This window comes from Pseudonaja textilis, chromosome 1 (assembly GCF_049901715.1).
Source record: "Pseudonaja textilis isolate UNSWEBS1 chromosome 1, rPseTex1.2, whole genome shotgun sequence".
NCBI classification, from domain to species: domain Eukaryota; kingdom Metazoa; phylum Chordata; class Lepidosauria; order Squamata; family Elapidae; genus Pseudonaja; species Pseudonaja textilis.
Window position 1 is genome coordinate 23,487,044 of NC_141990.1, and position 16,862 is coordinate 23,503,905.

The window sequence follows — 16,862 nt, forward strand, 5'->3', positions numbered from 1 at the left end:
GACTGAGACTGCCTCCCTCACTCAGTTCCAGTCATATCCCACCCCTGAATTCGGTAAGGAAAGCAAAGAGAGTCCCCAACCCCCTTAACTGTTCAGAGAGTCCTCGACTTACAACCACAATTGAGCTCAAAATTTCCATTGCTAAACAAGGCAGCTAAGTAAATTTTGCCCCTGTTTTATGATCCTTTTGCCACAGTTTCCTTGTGTGGTCATTAAGAAAAATCTGGCTTTCCCCACTTGCTTTGCTTGTCGGAAGCCAGCTGGGAAGGTTAGAAATGGTGAGCACATGACTCCAGGACAGTGCAGCTGTCTAAATACATGCCATTGTCAGATTTTGATCATGTGATCATAGGGATGCTGCAACGATGTGAAAATCAGTCATAAGTCACTTTTTTTCAGGGAAGCTGTAACTTCGAATGGTTACTCAACAAACAGTTGTAAGTTGAGGACTGCCTGTATGTTAGAACATTCAGAGTTTCCAAATGGAATAGGAATATTGAGTAGCAGATGAGCAAATAGTAAATTCACCTGGGTAACATAGTTAGGAGTAATGGGCAAGAAGTAGACCTTGTCAGCCAAACCTTTGGAGGTCTGAACGGTGGCAATATTTGCGTTGATGAGCACCGTCTGGATGTTCTCTTCTCTCAGAGCTTTGATGGCCTGGGAGGATGGGAAGTGAGATTATGATTGAATAAATTGTCATCCTTGAAACACAACACCAGTCACGTCAAAATATGCCGGACAATGTAGTAAAGCCATTCACAAGGCAACACTATCAAAGCAAAAAAATGTATTAACCAGGTCTATTAAAGAGTTAGCACTTGAATTTGCACACCGTAGAAAATTTGGCTAATATGAATTTGGGTCCAGTGTGCTGGGCAAACTCGGTCCATTTGGTTACTGTACAGTTTCTTTATGGCTAAATATATTATGCAAAACCAGAAAATTAACTGTGGTGAATTCAGTAATCAAGATAAATGTGTGAGTACAGTTTTAGAATGAAGACATAGTTCTCCTTTGGGAAAATAATTTGCTGAAATAAGCCACAATTAATCCTGAACCATTGGCTTCTCTGTATTTATCTTTTTTTTCATTGTCACGGTATGAACAGACAACATACGCCACCAAATTTGTGCTTCTTGTATTGCTACTTTTTAAAAATGTTTTTAATAATCTGTAAACCATTTAAAGTTACTGGGAGTTATGAAACATATACATTGAAATAACACTGACTCAATAGGTGGATAAAAAAGCTAAATCCTGTGTAAAACTTCGCTGCCAGTGCGACCAACCATAATAATGATAAAAGAAAGCAAAGACAGTACTAATAGTAATGGATGCCTTGGGTGCAATCCCTAAATACCCTGAAAACCATCAGCATTGACAAAATCACCATCAGTCAATTACAAAAGATAGATTTATGTGGAACAGCTTACATCCTGCTACGATACCTTTAACACCATCAAAACAACTTCTGCCTATCCCAGATCCTTGGGAAGGACTCAAAAGATGGATAAAAATGTCAGATCCAGTCATCTAACTGACTGTGCAACCAACCATAATAATAATCCTTGCTTCTCTATGTCGCAGCCCAAGGTGAACGGAGATCAGCTGCTGCCCTGTATCAGTACAAAAGAAATGATACCTCCGTACTAAGAATACTTGAAGCTCACTGGTGACTTTGCCATCGACAAAAGCCCTCCATTCTTTTTCCTTGTGTGTATTCCACCCAACCCCCATCCCACTTTGCAAATTTCCCCACTGACTTTTCACTTCCATTTCCTCACTCACTCACCTGGGAGCCAGAGTAGTCAAACTCACCTGCCTGCCCTATAGAAAGGCCCCCAGAGCCCAGGATGAGCACCTTGTGAGGGCGGGGCAGGTTGCTGGCAGGCAGGACTTTTGAATCGTGCAGGCAGTCCTGCAGCCGCTTACACACTAGAGATGGGAGAGAAGAGAAAGAGATGCTTGGATGATCACTACAGTAATTTCAGCCCATGTGTGGACCCACCAAAGCTTCAACCCTGCCAGGAGACAAGCAAGCACCCTATAGAAGGGGCACAACCTGCTGACTACACGGGGCAGCATGGAGGTTAAAGCCAGGCCTATCTCCAGGCTTGCAGAAGTCAACTCAGTCACAGTGCTCCCACCTGTTTTAGGGCTCTGCCCTCCAGCAACAGTGTCCTGCACTGTCTCCAGGAAGACATCAAAAAGACATTCAAGATCCATCGGCCCCGCATTGTGCTCTGGGTGGAATTGCACACTGGAATCAGACAGGGGTAGAAAATGAGGGAAATGTTATGGGTGCAATCCAAGCCTCTTAAGACAATGCAGTGCAATACCCTCTCTCTGGTATTCTATCAGAATTCTTAGAGCAGCTCTCCTCTATGGAAAACCTGCAGCAGTTGGGGCTGTTTATTTAGAACAAAGGCAGATAAGGGGAGAGGTGATGCAAAGCGTGCAAAAGTACGCAAATTATGAACCCAAGGTGAGAATTCCCAAAGTAAATGAAGATTTTTGGCTAATAAAAGAACCTGGAATTTTTTGCCATCTGATGGGGAGACGGTTTTAGATTGGAGAAACTGATGAAAGACTGGGCTACTAATGGCAACTAGGTCTGATAGCTACTTCCTGTCTTTGATCTAGTGATTAAGGTGCTAAAACACGGATAGGGAAATCGGAGTTCTAGTCCCGCGTTAGGCACATAAGCCAGTTGGGTTGCCTTTGGGCCAGTTACGCTCACTCACTTTTGAAAACATTGCCTTGAAAACTGGTATGTAGTTGCTAGGAGAATTTGACAACATGCATACACAAATCATAACGGCATACCTTAAATACCAAATTTTGGGATTCAACAGTGGAAAAGAGTATCACATTCCTCATAATACTTGAAACTTCCTGAATGCACCAGCTTGGTCACCATACAGTACAGAAGCCTGGATGAAATGGGCCCTTGAGCTGATCCAAAAAGGCTCTTCTTAGCTCTTCTATATGGTTCCATCAAATCAGAATAAAGAAGGGCGCCCCAACTCACCTGTTTAACCTCCTTTTCTCTTGCTCGCCCTTACCTGAAAAATGGCTTTGACTCGTGCACAAGTCCCTCGTTAGAGTGATCATTTGCATTGGTAAAGAGGGGAGTCCAGCCGGACGGCAAGCTAGCTGGATCGACAGCAAAGCCGTGGTTCTGCGATGTGATAAAGCAGCGCTGGGATCCCTCATGAAGGCAAGGCTGGTTGTGTCCACGGTTTCCGTATCTAAGGAGGAATTTGAAGGGGAATAACTTATGAGGGGAAAAAAATGTTCCTCTGTTTCAAACTACTAGTAGTCCTCCATATACAACCACAACTGGGCCCAGAATCTGTTGTTGAACGAAGCGATTGTTAAGTGAGAACCACATGACTTCTTCACTCAATGACTGCCATCCTGGCTCTCGCAGTTGCAGTCATTAAGCATCCATGCCAATCATTAAGTGGAGGGATGCTGGGGAGGGGCCCTGGGCCTCCTGGGCATGGTAGGATACGCAGAACAATTGTGAGAATAATGATGCTTGCTAGCATTTTCACAAGATTTGTGATCCATTCCTCTGCCAAGGAATTTCTGGAGGACCCTTTCTGAGTGCCCAGGTTTCTGCCCTCTGGAGGGGAAAATGCCAGGAAATGGCAGCATTCTCAGTCTTTCAGAATGCTGGCATTCACTAGCATTTAATGCTGCTGGAGAAGAAAACAAACACTAGCAAATGCCAATGTTTTCAATACATTTGAGCTCTGGTCCTCCATATGCGTGATCATGTGACTGGGACAATAACAGTGCTGGCGTGATATTTTACAACAGCCACACATGCTTAAATGACCAGTCATAAGTTTAGGACTACCCGAGATTTACCATAGCACTGAAGAATTAGACAGCTCAACATGACTGAAGAGGTATCTATTGGTTATTTAAGAGCTGTGATGGTGCAGTGGTTAGAATGCAGTGTTGCTGGCTAACTCTGCCCACAGCCTGCAATTTGATCCCAACGGGCTCAAGGTTGACTCAGCCTTCCCTCCTTCCGAGGTCAGTAAAATGAGGACCCAGATTGTGGAGGCATGATACTATAAACAGCTCAGAGAGTGCTCTAAAGCACTATGGGGCAGTGTACGTCTTAGTGCTATTGCTATTTCAAATATCCACACAAACACTTACTTCATCTTGTAAGTCTTAGCTCCAATGGCCAAAGCTAGCAGTTGATGACCCAAGCAGATGCCAAAGATGGGCTTTGGAGTTGGCAGTTCCAGTACACGCCGCAGACTGGAAATAGTTTCTTGGCAGAATTGTGGATCTCCAGGACCATTGCTAACAAACAACCCATCAAATTCTGGGAGAAGAAATGAGGTATCAGATGGCATTATCCATATATTTATTTCATTTTTATTCTGCCTTTATTACTTTATAAGTAATTCAAGGTGGTGGACCTATATAACCCACCTTCTTCCTCCTCTTTTTCTATAACGACTCTGTGTGGTGGGCTGGGCTGAGCGTGACTGACCCAAAGTCAGCCAATTGGCTTTCATCTATAAGGTAAAACTAGAACTCAGAGTCTCCTGGTTTCTAGATCAGCACCTTAACCACCAGACCAAACTGGCTCTCTTTATGACCTTAACTACTATTACTTTTTCCCTTGAACTGGCCATTTGGGCTCTACAAGTATGAACATTCTTTCCTCCCAAGCTGGAACAAGTCACCTATCTGGAGCTGTGAACTCCATACTCACCACTCAATTATGCTTACCTGTACAATCCAGACGATGATCCCAGGGCACCACAGTAACAGCTGCCCCACGAGCACACAGGCACCGGATCTGGTTGTATTTCAGGCCACAGTCAATTGCTGTGATTCTCACAGACCCACCAGGGTTGAACAAGCGGGGTTCCTATTGAATCATAAAGGAGAAAGTAGGTATGCTGAAGTTTACAGCACAGTGGCCAATAAATCATATTTAATCCTATACCTCTACTGTTAATGATACAGGCAAAGCAAGAAATGAGTGATGGTTTGGAAGATTCTACGCTCTTGGGATAATCCTCTTCCTCCTTAAGCTACTTGCCATGCATGACTTTTGCCCAAACAATTTGCGTATCTAATTTAAATTCCTGCTTATGTCTTGATACAGAGCAGAGGTGGAATCCTGCAAAACTGGTGGGTCTTTATGCTTTGCTTTTATTACTGTTATAAGCCACCCACCCTTATGCTGTATAAGTTGTGTGTCTATAGAAACCTTATGGAATAATAACTTTTGGGTTGAAAAAGGTTCTATAAAAGAAGTGATCCACTTGGAAGCTATGGAGTGCATATTTTTAGGCAGAAGGAGGGAGCACCGAATCAGAGAACCGCTTCTCAAAATAATTCATTACAAACAGGGGTGGGATTCATTTTTTTTAACAACTGGTTCTGTGAGCCTGGCTTAGTTGGTGGGTGTGGCTTGGTGGTCATGTAACTGGGTCACTCATGTCAAGGAGTGCTTCTCCTTGCCTGGCCTCTCATGACAGAGGGGATGCTGAAACAGTCATAAAGGTGAAAAATGGTCATAAGTCACTTTTTTCAGTGCCATTGTAACTTTGAATGGTCACCAAATAAACTGCTGCAAGTCAAGGATTACTTGTACAAAAATACAAAAAGCTTCTTTGCTTGCAAAAAGCTGTCCTAAATACCAATCATTAGATTAAAAATACCTGCAAGCCAGAGTTACAAATCAGGCAGGGTGCCAGAGCACATTGAGGAATGAAAATAGTTAAAATGCAGTGATAACTATCAAGCAGCCAACCCTTGCTCATAAAGTGAAACCCTTTAGCAGAGAGGTTATTTAAGCGCTCCAGAAAAAGCACGCCCAGGAAAAGCAATTCTTAGATCCATTTGCATCACTTAAAGCTGGTCTCACACACCTCACAAGATATCCTAAGGAAATCATCCAGATTTAAGGAAAGGTCACATGCCCCCCAGAAAAGCAATAAAAATTCAGTGCCAAGCTTGCATCTTGCCTCTTGGAAGTATACCCCAAAAGGACAGTGCCAGATAGTACTAAAGCAGTGAGGAAGACCCCCTCCCCAGATAGAAAAAGAAACCATGAGGCAGGAAAAAATTCAAACACAATACAAATAATTACATCACAACAGTAGCTGTTGCTTGTTGAAGCTGAATAGGGAAAATTATCCCATCAATAAACACAGGATTAAACGTCACCAAGCACAGAATTAACCTTCACCAAAAACAAATTTTAAACCAAAACTCAGAAAGAGTATGTAAACTCACATTTGAATGTCAATCTTTCTAGCTAGCCAAGAAGCCTTGCTGAATGTCACTCATCTTGGTTCCCTGTCACTAAAAGCTTTGCTTCATTATTCAATTATTTCTTCACAGTGCTGATTGTCCAGGGAAGTATTTCCTCCCAACAGCAATGTAAAAATCTTAAAACAACCCTTCCCCTTTAAGAAAGCCAAGCCCCAAAGCTCGGGAGACAGTAAGTCTAGGCTGTCTGCCAAGTATGTAATAAGGGTGGAAAAAAAGAAAAGATTAGGTTCTCCGAACTGCTTAGAAAGTTAACAAGGGGTTCTATAGAACCGGATAGAACCGGTAGAATCCCACCCCGATTATAAATAAGATGTTAAATGGAATTTTATTTTTTTCCAAACCATGTGTTAATGCAATAGTTAAAAGAAATCCCTCTCCTATTCTGAATGTTATACAGTATATCCACCGCTGCCACCTCCAATTTGTTAGCTCAAGTTGTCTCTTCCCTTCCAACCCTATTCTTCCAACCTACTTTCAGCGAGACTTCCTTCACCAAATTCCGTGTATTTGGATCGTCAAATGGCTGGTGTGAACTATGGATGCCCTCCGGTATCAGTTTTCCCAGCATACTCCCTTTTTCCCGGATCCGCTTGGTTAGCGCTCGTGTATCAATTCCTGCAGGAGAAATGAGCTATTAGAAAGGACGGACTATCTCAGTAGACTAGGTGGTTCTGTGATCACTGAGAGAATTCACAGACAAGACAATCTCCATTTCCATCTATATTCAGACAAGCTTGGGAACTTTGGAACAAGCTAACTATATTTATACACTGCTCAAAAAAATAAAGGGAACACAAAAATAAGACATCCTAGATCTGAATGAATGAAATATTCTTATTAAATACTTTGTTCATTACATAGTTGAATGTGCTGACGACAAAATCACACAAAAATTATCAATGGAAATCAAATTTAGCAATCCATGGAGGTCTGGATTTGGAGTTACACTCAAAATTAAAGTGGAAAAAAACACTACAGGCTGATCCAACTTTGATGTAATGTCCTTAAAACAAGTCAAAATGAGGCTCAGTAGTGTGTGTGGCCTCCACGTGCCTGTATGACCTCCCTACAACACCTGGGCATGCTCCTGATGAGGTGGCGGATGGTCTCCTGAGGGATCTCCTCCAACACCTGGACTAAAGCATCCCCCAACTTCTGGACAGTCTGTGGTGCAATGTGGCGTTGGTGGATAGAGCAAGACATGATGTCCCAGATGTGCTCAATTGGATCAGGTCTGAGGAATGGGCCAGCCTGTCCATAGCATCAATGCCTTCGTCTTGCAGGAACTGCTGACACAGTCCAGCCACATGAGGTCTAGCATTGTCTTGCATTAGGAGGAACCCAGGGCCAACCGCACCAGCGTATGGTCTCACAAGGGGTCTGACGAGCAAACACAGCAAACCTTCTTGCCACAGCTTGCATTGATGTGCCATCCTGGATGAGCTGCACTACCTGAGCCACTTGTGTGGGTTGTAGACTCCATCTCATGCTACCACTAGAGTGACAGCACCGCCAGCATTCAAAAGTGACCAAGCCATCATCCAGAAAGCATAGGAACTGAGAAGTGGTCTGTGGTCACCACCTGCAGAACCACTCCTTTATTGGGGATGTCTTGCTAACTGCCTATGCTTTCCACCTGTTGCCTATTTCATTTGCACAAGAGCATGTGAAATTGATTGTCAATCAGTGTTCTACCTAAGTGGACAGTTTGATTTCACAGAAGTGTGATTGACTTGGAGTTACATTGTGTTGTTTAAGTGTTCCCTTTGTTTTTTTGAGCAGTGTATTTTAACAGTTACAATAATATTGATTCTATCACAATTTTGCTTCCCTATATTTCTGATGAAATGCAATTATGTGGCCATGTGTTCCATCTCATCTGTTAGATGTCAAGCAAGGGGATCCAGGTTAAGTCTTCACTCAATCATGGAGTTCAGTAACTTTGGGTCACTTATTCCCATCAAAAAACCAGAAGGAAACTGGTAGCATCCTTTCCAAATAACAGGTTATTAAAAGCCATAAGCTTTCATGAGGTGCATCTCCCTTCATTGCAGAGGGGCTTCATGGATGCAGGTAATCTATCTTACATGTAACCTGCATCTGCAGAGCCAACTTGTCTTCTCCTCTGAATTTAAATTCTACATCAATCAAGTCACTCCATGCATCTGATGGGAAATGTCAGAAAACCTTACGTCTTTTAATAGAAGTTGGTAATCCAAAAAGGTGCTAACGTACTGTACTGCTTCTGATTTTTGTTAGTACAGGTAGTCCTCAACTTACAACAGCTCAGTGACCATACAAACTTACAATGGTATTGTAAAAAGTCACATGACCATTTTTCACATTTACATCCATTGCAGCATCCTCATGTTTACATGATCAAAATTCAGATTCTTGGCAAGTGACTCATATTCATGATGGTTGCAGTGTTCTGGGGTCATGTGATCACCTTTTGCGACCTTCCGACAAGTAATGTCAACAGGGAAGCCTGATTCACTTAATAACCAAGTCATAACTTAACAACTGAAGTCATTCACTTAACTATGCCAAGAAAGGTTGTAAAATGGGGCAAAATTCAATTAATAAATGTCTCACTTTACAACAGAAATTTTGAGCCCAATTGTGGCGAAAGGCAAGGCCACCTATATAGAGTGACAACACTTCTACAATCTCTTCGAGTAACTTACTTCCCCAGATTGTTGTTGCAGAGATAAATTTCTGTCTGTGTAGAGAGGATAGAAGACTACCTTAATGGATATGTGCAGAAGCTGTTGCCTAAGCAAAAGGGACTGAAGCAATTTTAAGTCCATAACATCCAGATAACATCTGGAAATAATTCAGACAGAAGTCTCTCTAATTCACTGAACTAGAAGAAGGAAGATTTCTCAAACTGCATCCAACTCTAAAAGCCACAAAGCTGCCAAATACCAGCAGCCCTCCAGCCAAGGGGCAAATGGCTAAAAGAATCAGCCTACCCACTCTTGGACTCTTAAGTTTGCAATTATTTACAAAACAGAATTTTAGATTCCCGGATTTACTGAATAATGTTATCTTTTTTAACTTCCTTGAAAATTCATTGTGGGAACCCAATTTGTTTAGTTCATGGTTCAACGCAATGTGTGAACCTAAAACAAAGGGAAGGATCCAGTATCCGAGTGAAAATATGGGAATGTAATCAGAGATTGTTATTGCATAAAGAAGATTCATTCATTCATTCATTAACTCACTCATTCATTTATCCATCCACTCACTCACTCACTCCTCACTCGATCTGTATGACTGTCAGCCAGCATTCCATGGCTGAAAGGACCCAGAGAGCATGGCCATCCTGCCATATCAAATTGGGAGGATAGAAACAACTGGAAAAAAAACAGGGTGATCCAGCCCCAAGTTATGAAGGCCTTTAAAGGTGACAACTAGCACCCTGAATTGCATCAAAAGCACACTGGCAATGAATGCAGTTCATGGAGTAGTGTTGTTACTTATGCTGAATAAATAACACCATTTACTACTCATGCTGATGCATTTAGCACCAGTTGAAGCTTCCAAATGCTGTTGAAGGGCAATCTTAGTTCAAATGTGGTGCGGGAATCCAGATGGGAAGTCACAAGACCATGAGTGACAGACAATAAGCAGGGACTCCTGGTCCAATATACCACTCAAACATGTGCAAAGGTCCTCATAGCCACAGTTGCCACCAGATCTTTCAGCAGGAGTCATGAGTCCAAGAAGATACCACCACCCCGTCCCCCAAAGCCAGGTTTTTCTCAGACAATGCTACCCCATTCAGTACCAAAGCTGGAAAATCCCTGAAACTGAAAGGTCTAAATCTCCAAAGTCACAACAGTCTTGTTTGGTTGAGCCAAAGCCTGTGGTGCCCCATCCAGACCTCACAGCCTCCAGGCACTGGAATAGGATATCCATGGCATCCATTCAGGTGACTTGGAATAAAATTGCAAATCTGGATATCATACTGATGATACCTTACTCCAAACTGTCAGATCACCCCACCCAATAGCCTCATGTAAATATTAAAGAATATTAAAGAAAGAAAGGACTGAGCCTCACGGCATCCCACTATAGCTTTCAAGGAGCAAATAAGAGAGATATTGCAATTCAACTTGCAATTTGCACTTCGCCAGATCCTTTAGAGCACAAGACTTTCTGATAGGAAGTGCTTACCTTCCAATCCAGGAATCCCATTTTCTTTCAGCCAATGATCCAGTGAGCGTGTAGCACTCCAGTGGCTGGGATTTCGAGAGCATTCATCCACAATCAGTGCAGCTACATGAATGCCATTAGATTCAAACCACTGGAAGAGGGGAAGCAAAGAGTTAATAAAGACACATATCTCATCATCACAATAATTTCCTAATCCCCTTCTATTCCCCCAAACATTGGAAATATGTACATTATATATATTTACAGCCATCATTTGTGTCAACAATCTCATTAGAAGAAATTCTGCAGCTGATTTTCAGCTGCCATTCCCAGAAAGAAAAAAAACATATGTTGCTCTCCTGTTCTCAGAACTTCAGGGATATAGTTAAGGAAGACTAAAAACTGATCTAATTCAGCAAGCAGATTAGAAGTGCATGAACTTCTAATCTGGTTCATTTCATCCAATCAATTAAAAGGTATCCAATGTGTTTTGGTTATTTGGTATGAATTATCAGTCTAATTCAGGACACTGGATTATTCTGGAAAACAATCTAATCTTATCATATATGAATCAAATCATATTCTACATCTAAGATGCAGGTAACCCAACTTTAGATATGCTGCCTATTAATTTTATAGCATTGCACTGACAGAGCAGATGAAATATGTGAACACCTGGCTGGCTATGCCAGAAATTCCTCAAACTCTTCAACTAGGCCAGGATAATTTCTGGCACTTGGTCTCCAGGCATCCAGAAATCAAATCTCAGTGTTAAGCCATCTGAAATGTTTATTGCCACATGTAAGAATGGGTTTCTTTCTGCCAATGCTATACTTACCCGGCTGAGACCGTACTCATCCAACTCATCTGGAGGAACACCATAATTCCCAATCAGTGGGTAAGTCAGTACCAAGATCTGGGATTTATAGGAGGGATCTGTTAGTGCTTCGGGATAACCCACCATGCCAGTCTGGAACACTGTAGATTCCAAGAAATGATACAAATTGGATTAGTGATCCTGGCAAAAACCCATATTGATTTTGGCAAATGACCCTCTTTCCTGCAAACCAGGCCTAAGCACTAAGTAATCTTTCTCCAGCCCATTCGTAGTTGTTACTTCAGTCCTTTAGCACTCAGCTGCTTCTGTCAAAAGGAGCACTTAAGGGAAATCAATCAGATATGACGTCAGTAGCCTTTCTAGAAGACTAGATGGAGTGGACTGTTGGCCCCTCCAACTTTCTCTGGGCAACATCAAAACAAATGCAGGATCATATACTGAGCTTGTCACCTTTTATCTGTTTGCAGTTTATCCTGTGTGGAATCCTAGACCATACTTGTATATTTACTTCTACAGCTGCACAATATTCCTAACATAAAAAGGCAGAGCCAAGATAAACAATTATCAGCAACTGTCCCATTCTCACAGAAAACCAGTCTTGAGCACACATTGCTTGATCTCCAGTCACAATGTTTGTCACATGGAGCAATCCAATACCAGGTTTCTAATGCCATAGACTTTTCAAAGATTGAGGAACACACTATTACAGAAGCATTAAGAATGCTGCTGCTTCTGTTTCGCACAAGAATGGTTTTTTTCACTGAATAAGCTGAGTTCTCCTGATTGTAGGACACACGGCCTTCTCAAAGCACCTCTTGCCATTTGGCACTCTCTTTTCTATCCACTTCTGACTTTTCCTCATCCTATTCCTGATACGAGCTTTCTACTACCAGTACAGCTATCTTCTTACCAGGAGAAAATGTTCTCCATGCTATAGCTTTTTATTAATAAAATAGTGGGTACATGGGACCAGCTGCAGTTGGATTAAACTAAAGGCTTAATGAAATCTTATTCTTGAGTACCAATATTGAATATTCTTACAACAGAAGTAAGCAATCTGTGTCCCTCCAAATAGTGCTGAATTTTTAGCCAATATGAACATTGATTAGATCATGATCATAGATCAACATTCAAGGGCTTCCAGTTTCTAAATTCATCCACGCAAGACTGCTTTAAGGATTACAACTAAATAAAGCATGTGATGTGCTCTGACCATTCAAAACTACTACACAAATGTGAACTGTTGTTCTGTTGTTATTATTGCTGAGTCCTATGAAATCTTGGGTTATCTTCTTGATAGCGACATGTTCTCAGATTCTGGATCTTGCCTTCTTCAATAGAAAGGGTATGAGGGGAAGATCCACTTTGATTCACTTGCCTCAGCAAGATACTTTATACTTTTTAGCAATCAGAAAATCAGATGTGGCTATACTCAGCAACAGAATTGGATGAGAATATTGATCTGTTCTGTCCAGCAGCCTGCCCTCAAAACAGCCAAATAGCTGATTCAATGTCTTCCAAAATCTGACACAACAGCACATTTCCCTTATCCATCACATGGCACTATTCCCAAAGCATAATTGGCATGATTTAAAGCCAGCAAGAGCCCTGGTCTTCCTGAATTAGCACTTCTCTTTTCTAAAAAAAAAAAAGATCTTTTTTTCTGGAGGGCCATCACCATCATAGGGCATAGAATAAGGAATGATAATTCCTTATTTGCTCTTTTGAAACATTTCAGCTGATCATGTTCCAAAAACACCTTGGAAACTACTGATGTAGGCAAGCAGAATGATGAACCCAGACAGGAGGATACCTTCTTACTACTAATTTATCTGAACTGGGAATGGGCCTGGTCTAGTTCCAAGATCAGCAATACGACAAGCGGGAGAAAGTCTAGAGGCCTGACCAGGCAAGAATAGAAGTGGTCTAATCAGGTCTATCATAGACAGCTGTGCTACCTAGTCTTGGCATGTTCAAAGGTACTTTTCTACAAGTAGCCTTAGGCACATGTGGGGATCCAACAACGGTCAGAGGCACCTGCTGAGCAAATGGCAATAATGACAGAGAGCTGCAGGACCATATCTCGACCCTCTCGACGTTCAAGACCGAGGGGAGAGCACGGCCATCCTTCTTTTTGCCGGAAAGGCAGAAACGCGACCGGTCAAGCAAAAGAGCTTTCCTTCTCCCTCTGCTTTGGTTCTGGATAGAAACTCACCGACTTCGCCCGCCACTGGAGTCCCCACGAGTCCAAAGGGACGCCCACGCAACACCGTCCCATCCTCCAGCACTAGGCTGCCCATAGCTGGCTTGTAGCACGTGGAGGACGATAGCGGGATGGGACGGCTCGGAATTCCCGGCGGTGAGGAGGCGGGGAGGGGGGAGAAGAAAGCGACAGAGAGACACCGGGAGACAAGAGCAAGAGGGGGCGGGGAAGCTGAGGATGCGGCCAGCGCCGGATGCACGAGGGGGGAGGTGATGTGGCCGAAGCGATGAAAAGCGCGTTAGCAGGAGGCGGAGCCGAGCGGGTGAAGAAGGGAGGAAATGACCTGTCAAGGGGCGGCGCAGCACGAAGCGAGCCGGGCACGTTGTTTTTTTTCAGGCTCCGCCTTGGTGGGATTCCCTTGCCGCCGATTCCCTTTACCGTACTACCTGCGCCTCGCCAGGCCCGATTGGCGCGTGCTGTAGAAGGAAGGCGCTTGCCAAAAAAAAAAAAAATGCATTCCGGGGGCAGATTTTTGCCAACGGGCAGTTGCATTTGACACACTCAAACTGTAGTTGTGGGAGGACAAAAGCTACTGATAGAAGAGAACATTTGTAGCTCTGGGTTGAACTGTGGGGTCCTTGATGCTCTGAGCTTGGTTGTTTTCTTGCAAGACATTTTAAGGTAAGCCCTCATGCGAACACTGGTGTTACCTGGTTTGGTAATTTTATTTTATGTATGTAGAAGATTTATATGGCCGCCATTCACTCTCAGTGACCCTGGGTTGCTTACAAAGAATAAAAGCCCAATATAAAAGAAAAACAAACAATACCTACCCACCCACAGGGTGCAATGTTTGCAGGAAAACAGCCAAGCTCAGAGACCACCAAGGACCACACACAGGAAGTCTTTTGGCATCAAAGAAGAGAATCTCAAAAGTGGCAGTTCAATCTGTTTTCCCAATTGGTGCTGCTAGGGTCTGTTCTGTAGACCAGATTTAATTTTATCCTTTGTGATTGGACCAGCCGGTCTGCCCTCTTTTATAAGAATGCTCCTGGGATGGGACTACAGTATATAATATGGCAATGTATGACCTTTTAAAATAGTAGGCTTTCAAAGCTGCCAATGCTAAACAGATACGTTCAAATTTGGGATCAGAAATTGTTTTTCTTCTAGACTTTATTTAATACCTTTATTATTTTTACAAATGAATATATTATTAATAGGAACACATTAATATTCCTTCCTCCTCCTATTTCCCCTTCAACAACAACCCTGTGAGATGAGTTGGGCTGAGAGAGTGATTGGCCCGAAGTCACCCAGTTGGTTTTTCATGCCTAAAGTGGGACTAGAAATCCAGGCTCATAGTTTTGATATCCAGGGGAGAAATCAATGCAGATTTCCATGTTTTATACTCAAGCTGAAAGTGAAATTGCATTAGTACGTGTAACACTGCTGTTTAAATAAGCCACAAGATTAGAGATGGCTCAGTTTCCTCAAGTACATAAGGGTTAGAGTTTACCTCATGATGTAATACAGATTGGATCAGTTGCCTTCTGTTCAGAGGTAGACTCTGAGCCTGGTCATGTTCCCAGCCAACCAGCATCTGAGTTGAAACATTCAAAGAGGTAAGATTGAATTTTGGCCTTATTAAAGAGGTTCCCTGTGTAATCCATTCTTCTGGATAGGAAAAAGCTTTGTTTTATAAAAGACAAAGGGCAGAATTCTGGAGATGCAGACTAGAGTTGCTATGCCTAATCTGGGAGAAATACTACAAGCCTAAAATAATTCTGATATACACGGCTCAAAAAAATAAAGGGAACACAAAAATAAGACATCCTAGATCTGAATGAATGAAATATTCTTATTAAATACTTTGTTCATTACATAGTTGAATGTGCTGACAACAAAATCACACAAAAATTATCAATGGAAATCAAATTTATCAACCCATAAATTCTGAACTGGGAATGGGCCTGGTCTAGATTTGGAGTTACACTCAAAATTAAAGTGGAAAAAAACACTATAGGCTGATCCAACTTTGATGTAATGTCCTTAAAACAAGTCAAAATGAGGCTCAGTAGTGTGCGTGGCCTCCACGTGCCTATATGACCTCCCTACAATGCCTGGGCATGCTCCTGATGAGGTGGCGGATGGTCTCCTGAGGGATCTCCTCCCACACCTGGGCTAAAGCATCCCCCAACTCCTGGACAGTCTGTGGTGCAACATGGCGTTTGTGGATGGAACGAGACATGATGTCCCAGATGTGCTCAATTGGATTCAGGTCTGGGGAACCGGCGGGCCAGTCCATAGCATCAATGCCTTCATCTTGCAGAAACCGCTGACACACTCCAGCCACATGAGGTCCAGCATTGTCATGCATTAGGAGGAACCCAGGGCCAACCGCACCAGCATATGGTCTCACAAGGGGTCTGAGGATCTCATCTCGGTACCTAATGGCAGTCAGGCTACCTCTGGTGAGCACATGGAGGGCTGTGCGGCCCCCTAAAGAAATGCCACCCCACACCATTACTGACCCACTGCCAAACCGGTCATGCTGGAGGATGTTGCAGGCAGCAGAACCTTCTCCACGGCATCTCCAGACCCTGTCACGTCTGTCACATGTGCTCATGTGAATCTGCTTTCATCTGTGAAGAGCACAGGGCGCCAGTGGAGAATTTGCCAATCTAGGTGTTCTCTGGCAAATGCCAAACGTCTTGCACGGTGTTGGGCTGTAAGCACAACCCCTACCTGTGGACGTCGGGCCTTCATACCACCCTCATGGAGTCTGTTTCTGACCATTTGAGTACCCACATGCATATTTGTGGCCTGCTGGAGGTCATTTTGCAGGGCTCTGGCAGTGCTCCTGTCCCTCCTTGCACAAAGGCAGAGGTAGCGGTCCTGATGCTGGGTTGTTGCCCTCCTATGGTCTCCACGTCTCCTGATGTACTGGCCTGTCTCCTAGAAGCGTCTCCATGCTCTGGACACTACACTGACAGACACAGCAAACCTTGCCACAGCTCACATTGATGTGCCATCCTGGATGAGCTGCACTACCTGAGCCACTTGTGTGGGTTGTAGACTCTGTCTCATGCTACCACTCGAGTGACAGCACCGCCAGCATTCAAAAGTGACCAAACCATCAGCCAGAAAGCATAGGAACTGAGAAGTGGCCTGGTCACCAGCTGCAGAACCATTCCTTTATTGGGGATGTCTTGCTAACTGCCTATACTTTCTACCTGTTGCCTATTCCATTTGCACAAGAGCATGTGAAATTGATTGTCAATCAGTGTTGCTACCTAAGTGGACAGTTTGATTTCACAGAAGTGTGATTGACTT

At 43.2% G+C, this 16,862-nt stretch overlaps 1 protein-coding gene across 2 annotated transcripts in view; it reads right to left on the reverse strand.

The window, feature by feature from the left end:
* CAD (carbamoyl-phosphate synthetase 2, aspartate transcarbamylase, and dihydroorotase) overlaps nt 1-13,839 on the reverse strand; it is a 34,511-nt gene extending 20,672 nt beyond the window's left edge. Inside the window, exons 1-10 of one of the 2 annotated variants that reach the window (XM_026708676.2) lie at nt 13,539-13,839; nt 11,324-11,463; nt 10,507-10,636; nt 6,797-6,939; nt 4,768-4,909; nt 4,183-4,354; nt 3,069-3,254; nt 2,151-2,263; nt 1,796-1,938; nt 529-660 (exon numbers count right to left, since the gene is read on the reverse strand). In XM_026708676.2, the coding sequence (XP_026564461.1) occupies nt 529-660; nt 1,796-1,938; nt 2,151-2,263; nt 3,069-3,254; nt 4,183-4,354; nt 4,768-4,909; nt 6,797-6,939; nt 10,507-10,636; nt 11,324-11,463; nt 13,539-13,623 (1,386 nt within the window). In that variant the 5' untranslated portion in view covers nt 13,624-13,839. The remainder of the gene's footprint in view (nt 1-528; nt 661-1,795; nt 1,939-2,150; nt 2,264-3,068; nt 3,255-4,182; nt 4,355-4,767; nt 4,910-6,796; nt 6,940-10,506; nt 10,637-11,323; nt 11,464-13,538) is intronic. The other variant, XM_087928949.1, reaches the window with a different exon arrangement.
* Between the last annotated feature and the right edge of the window lie 3,023 nt (nt 13,840-16,862).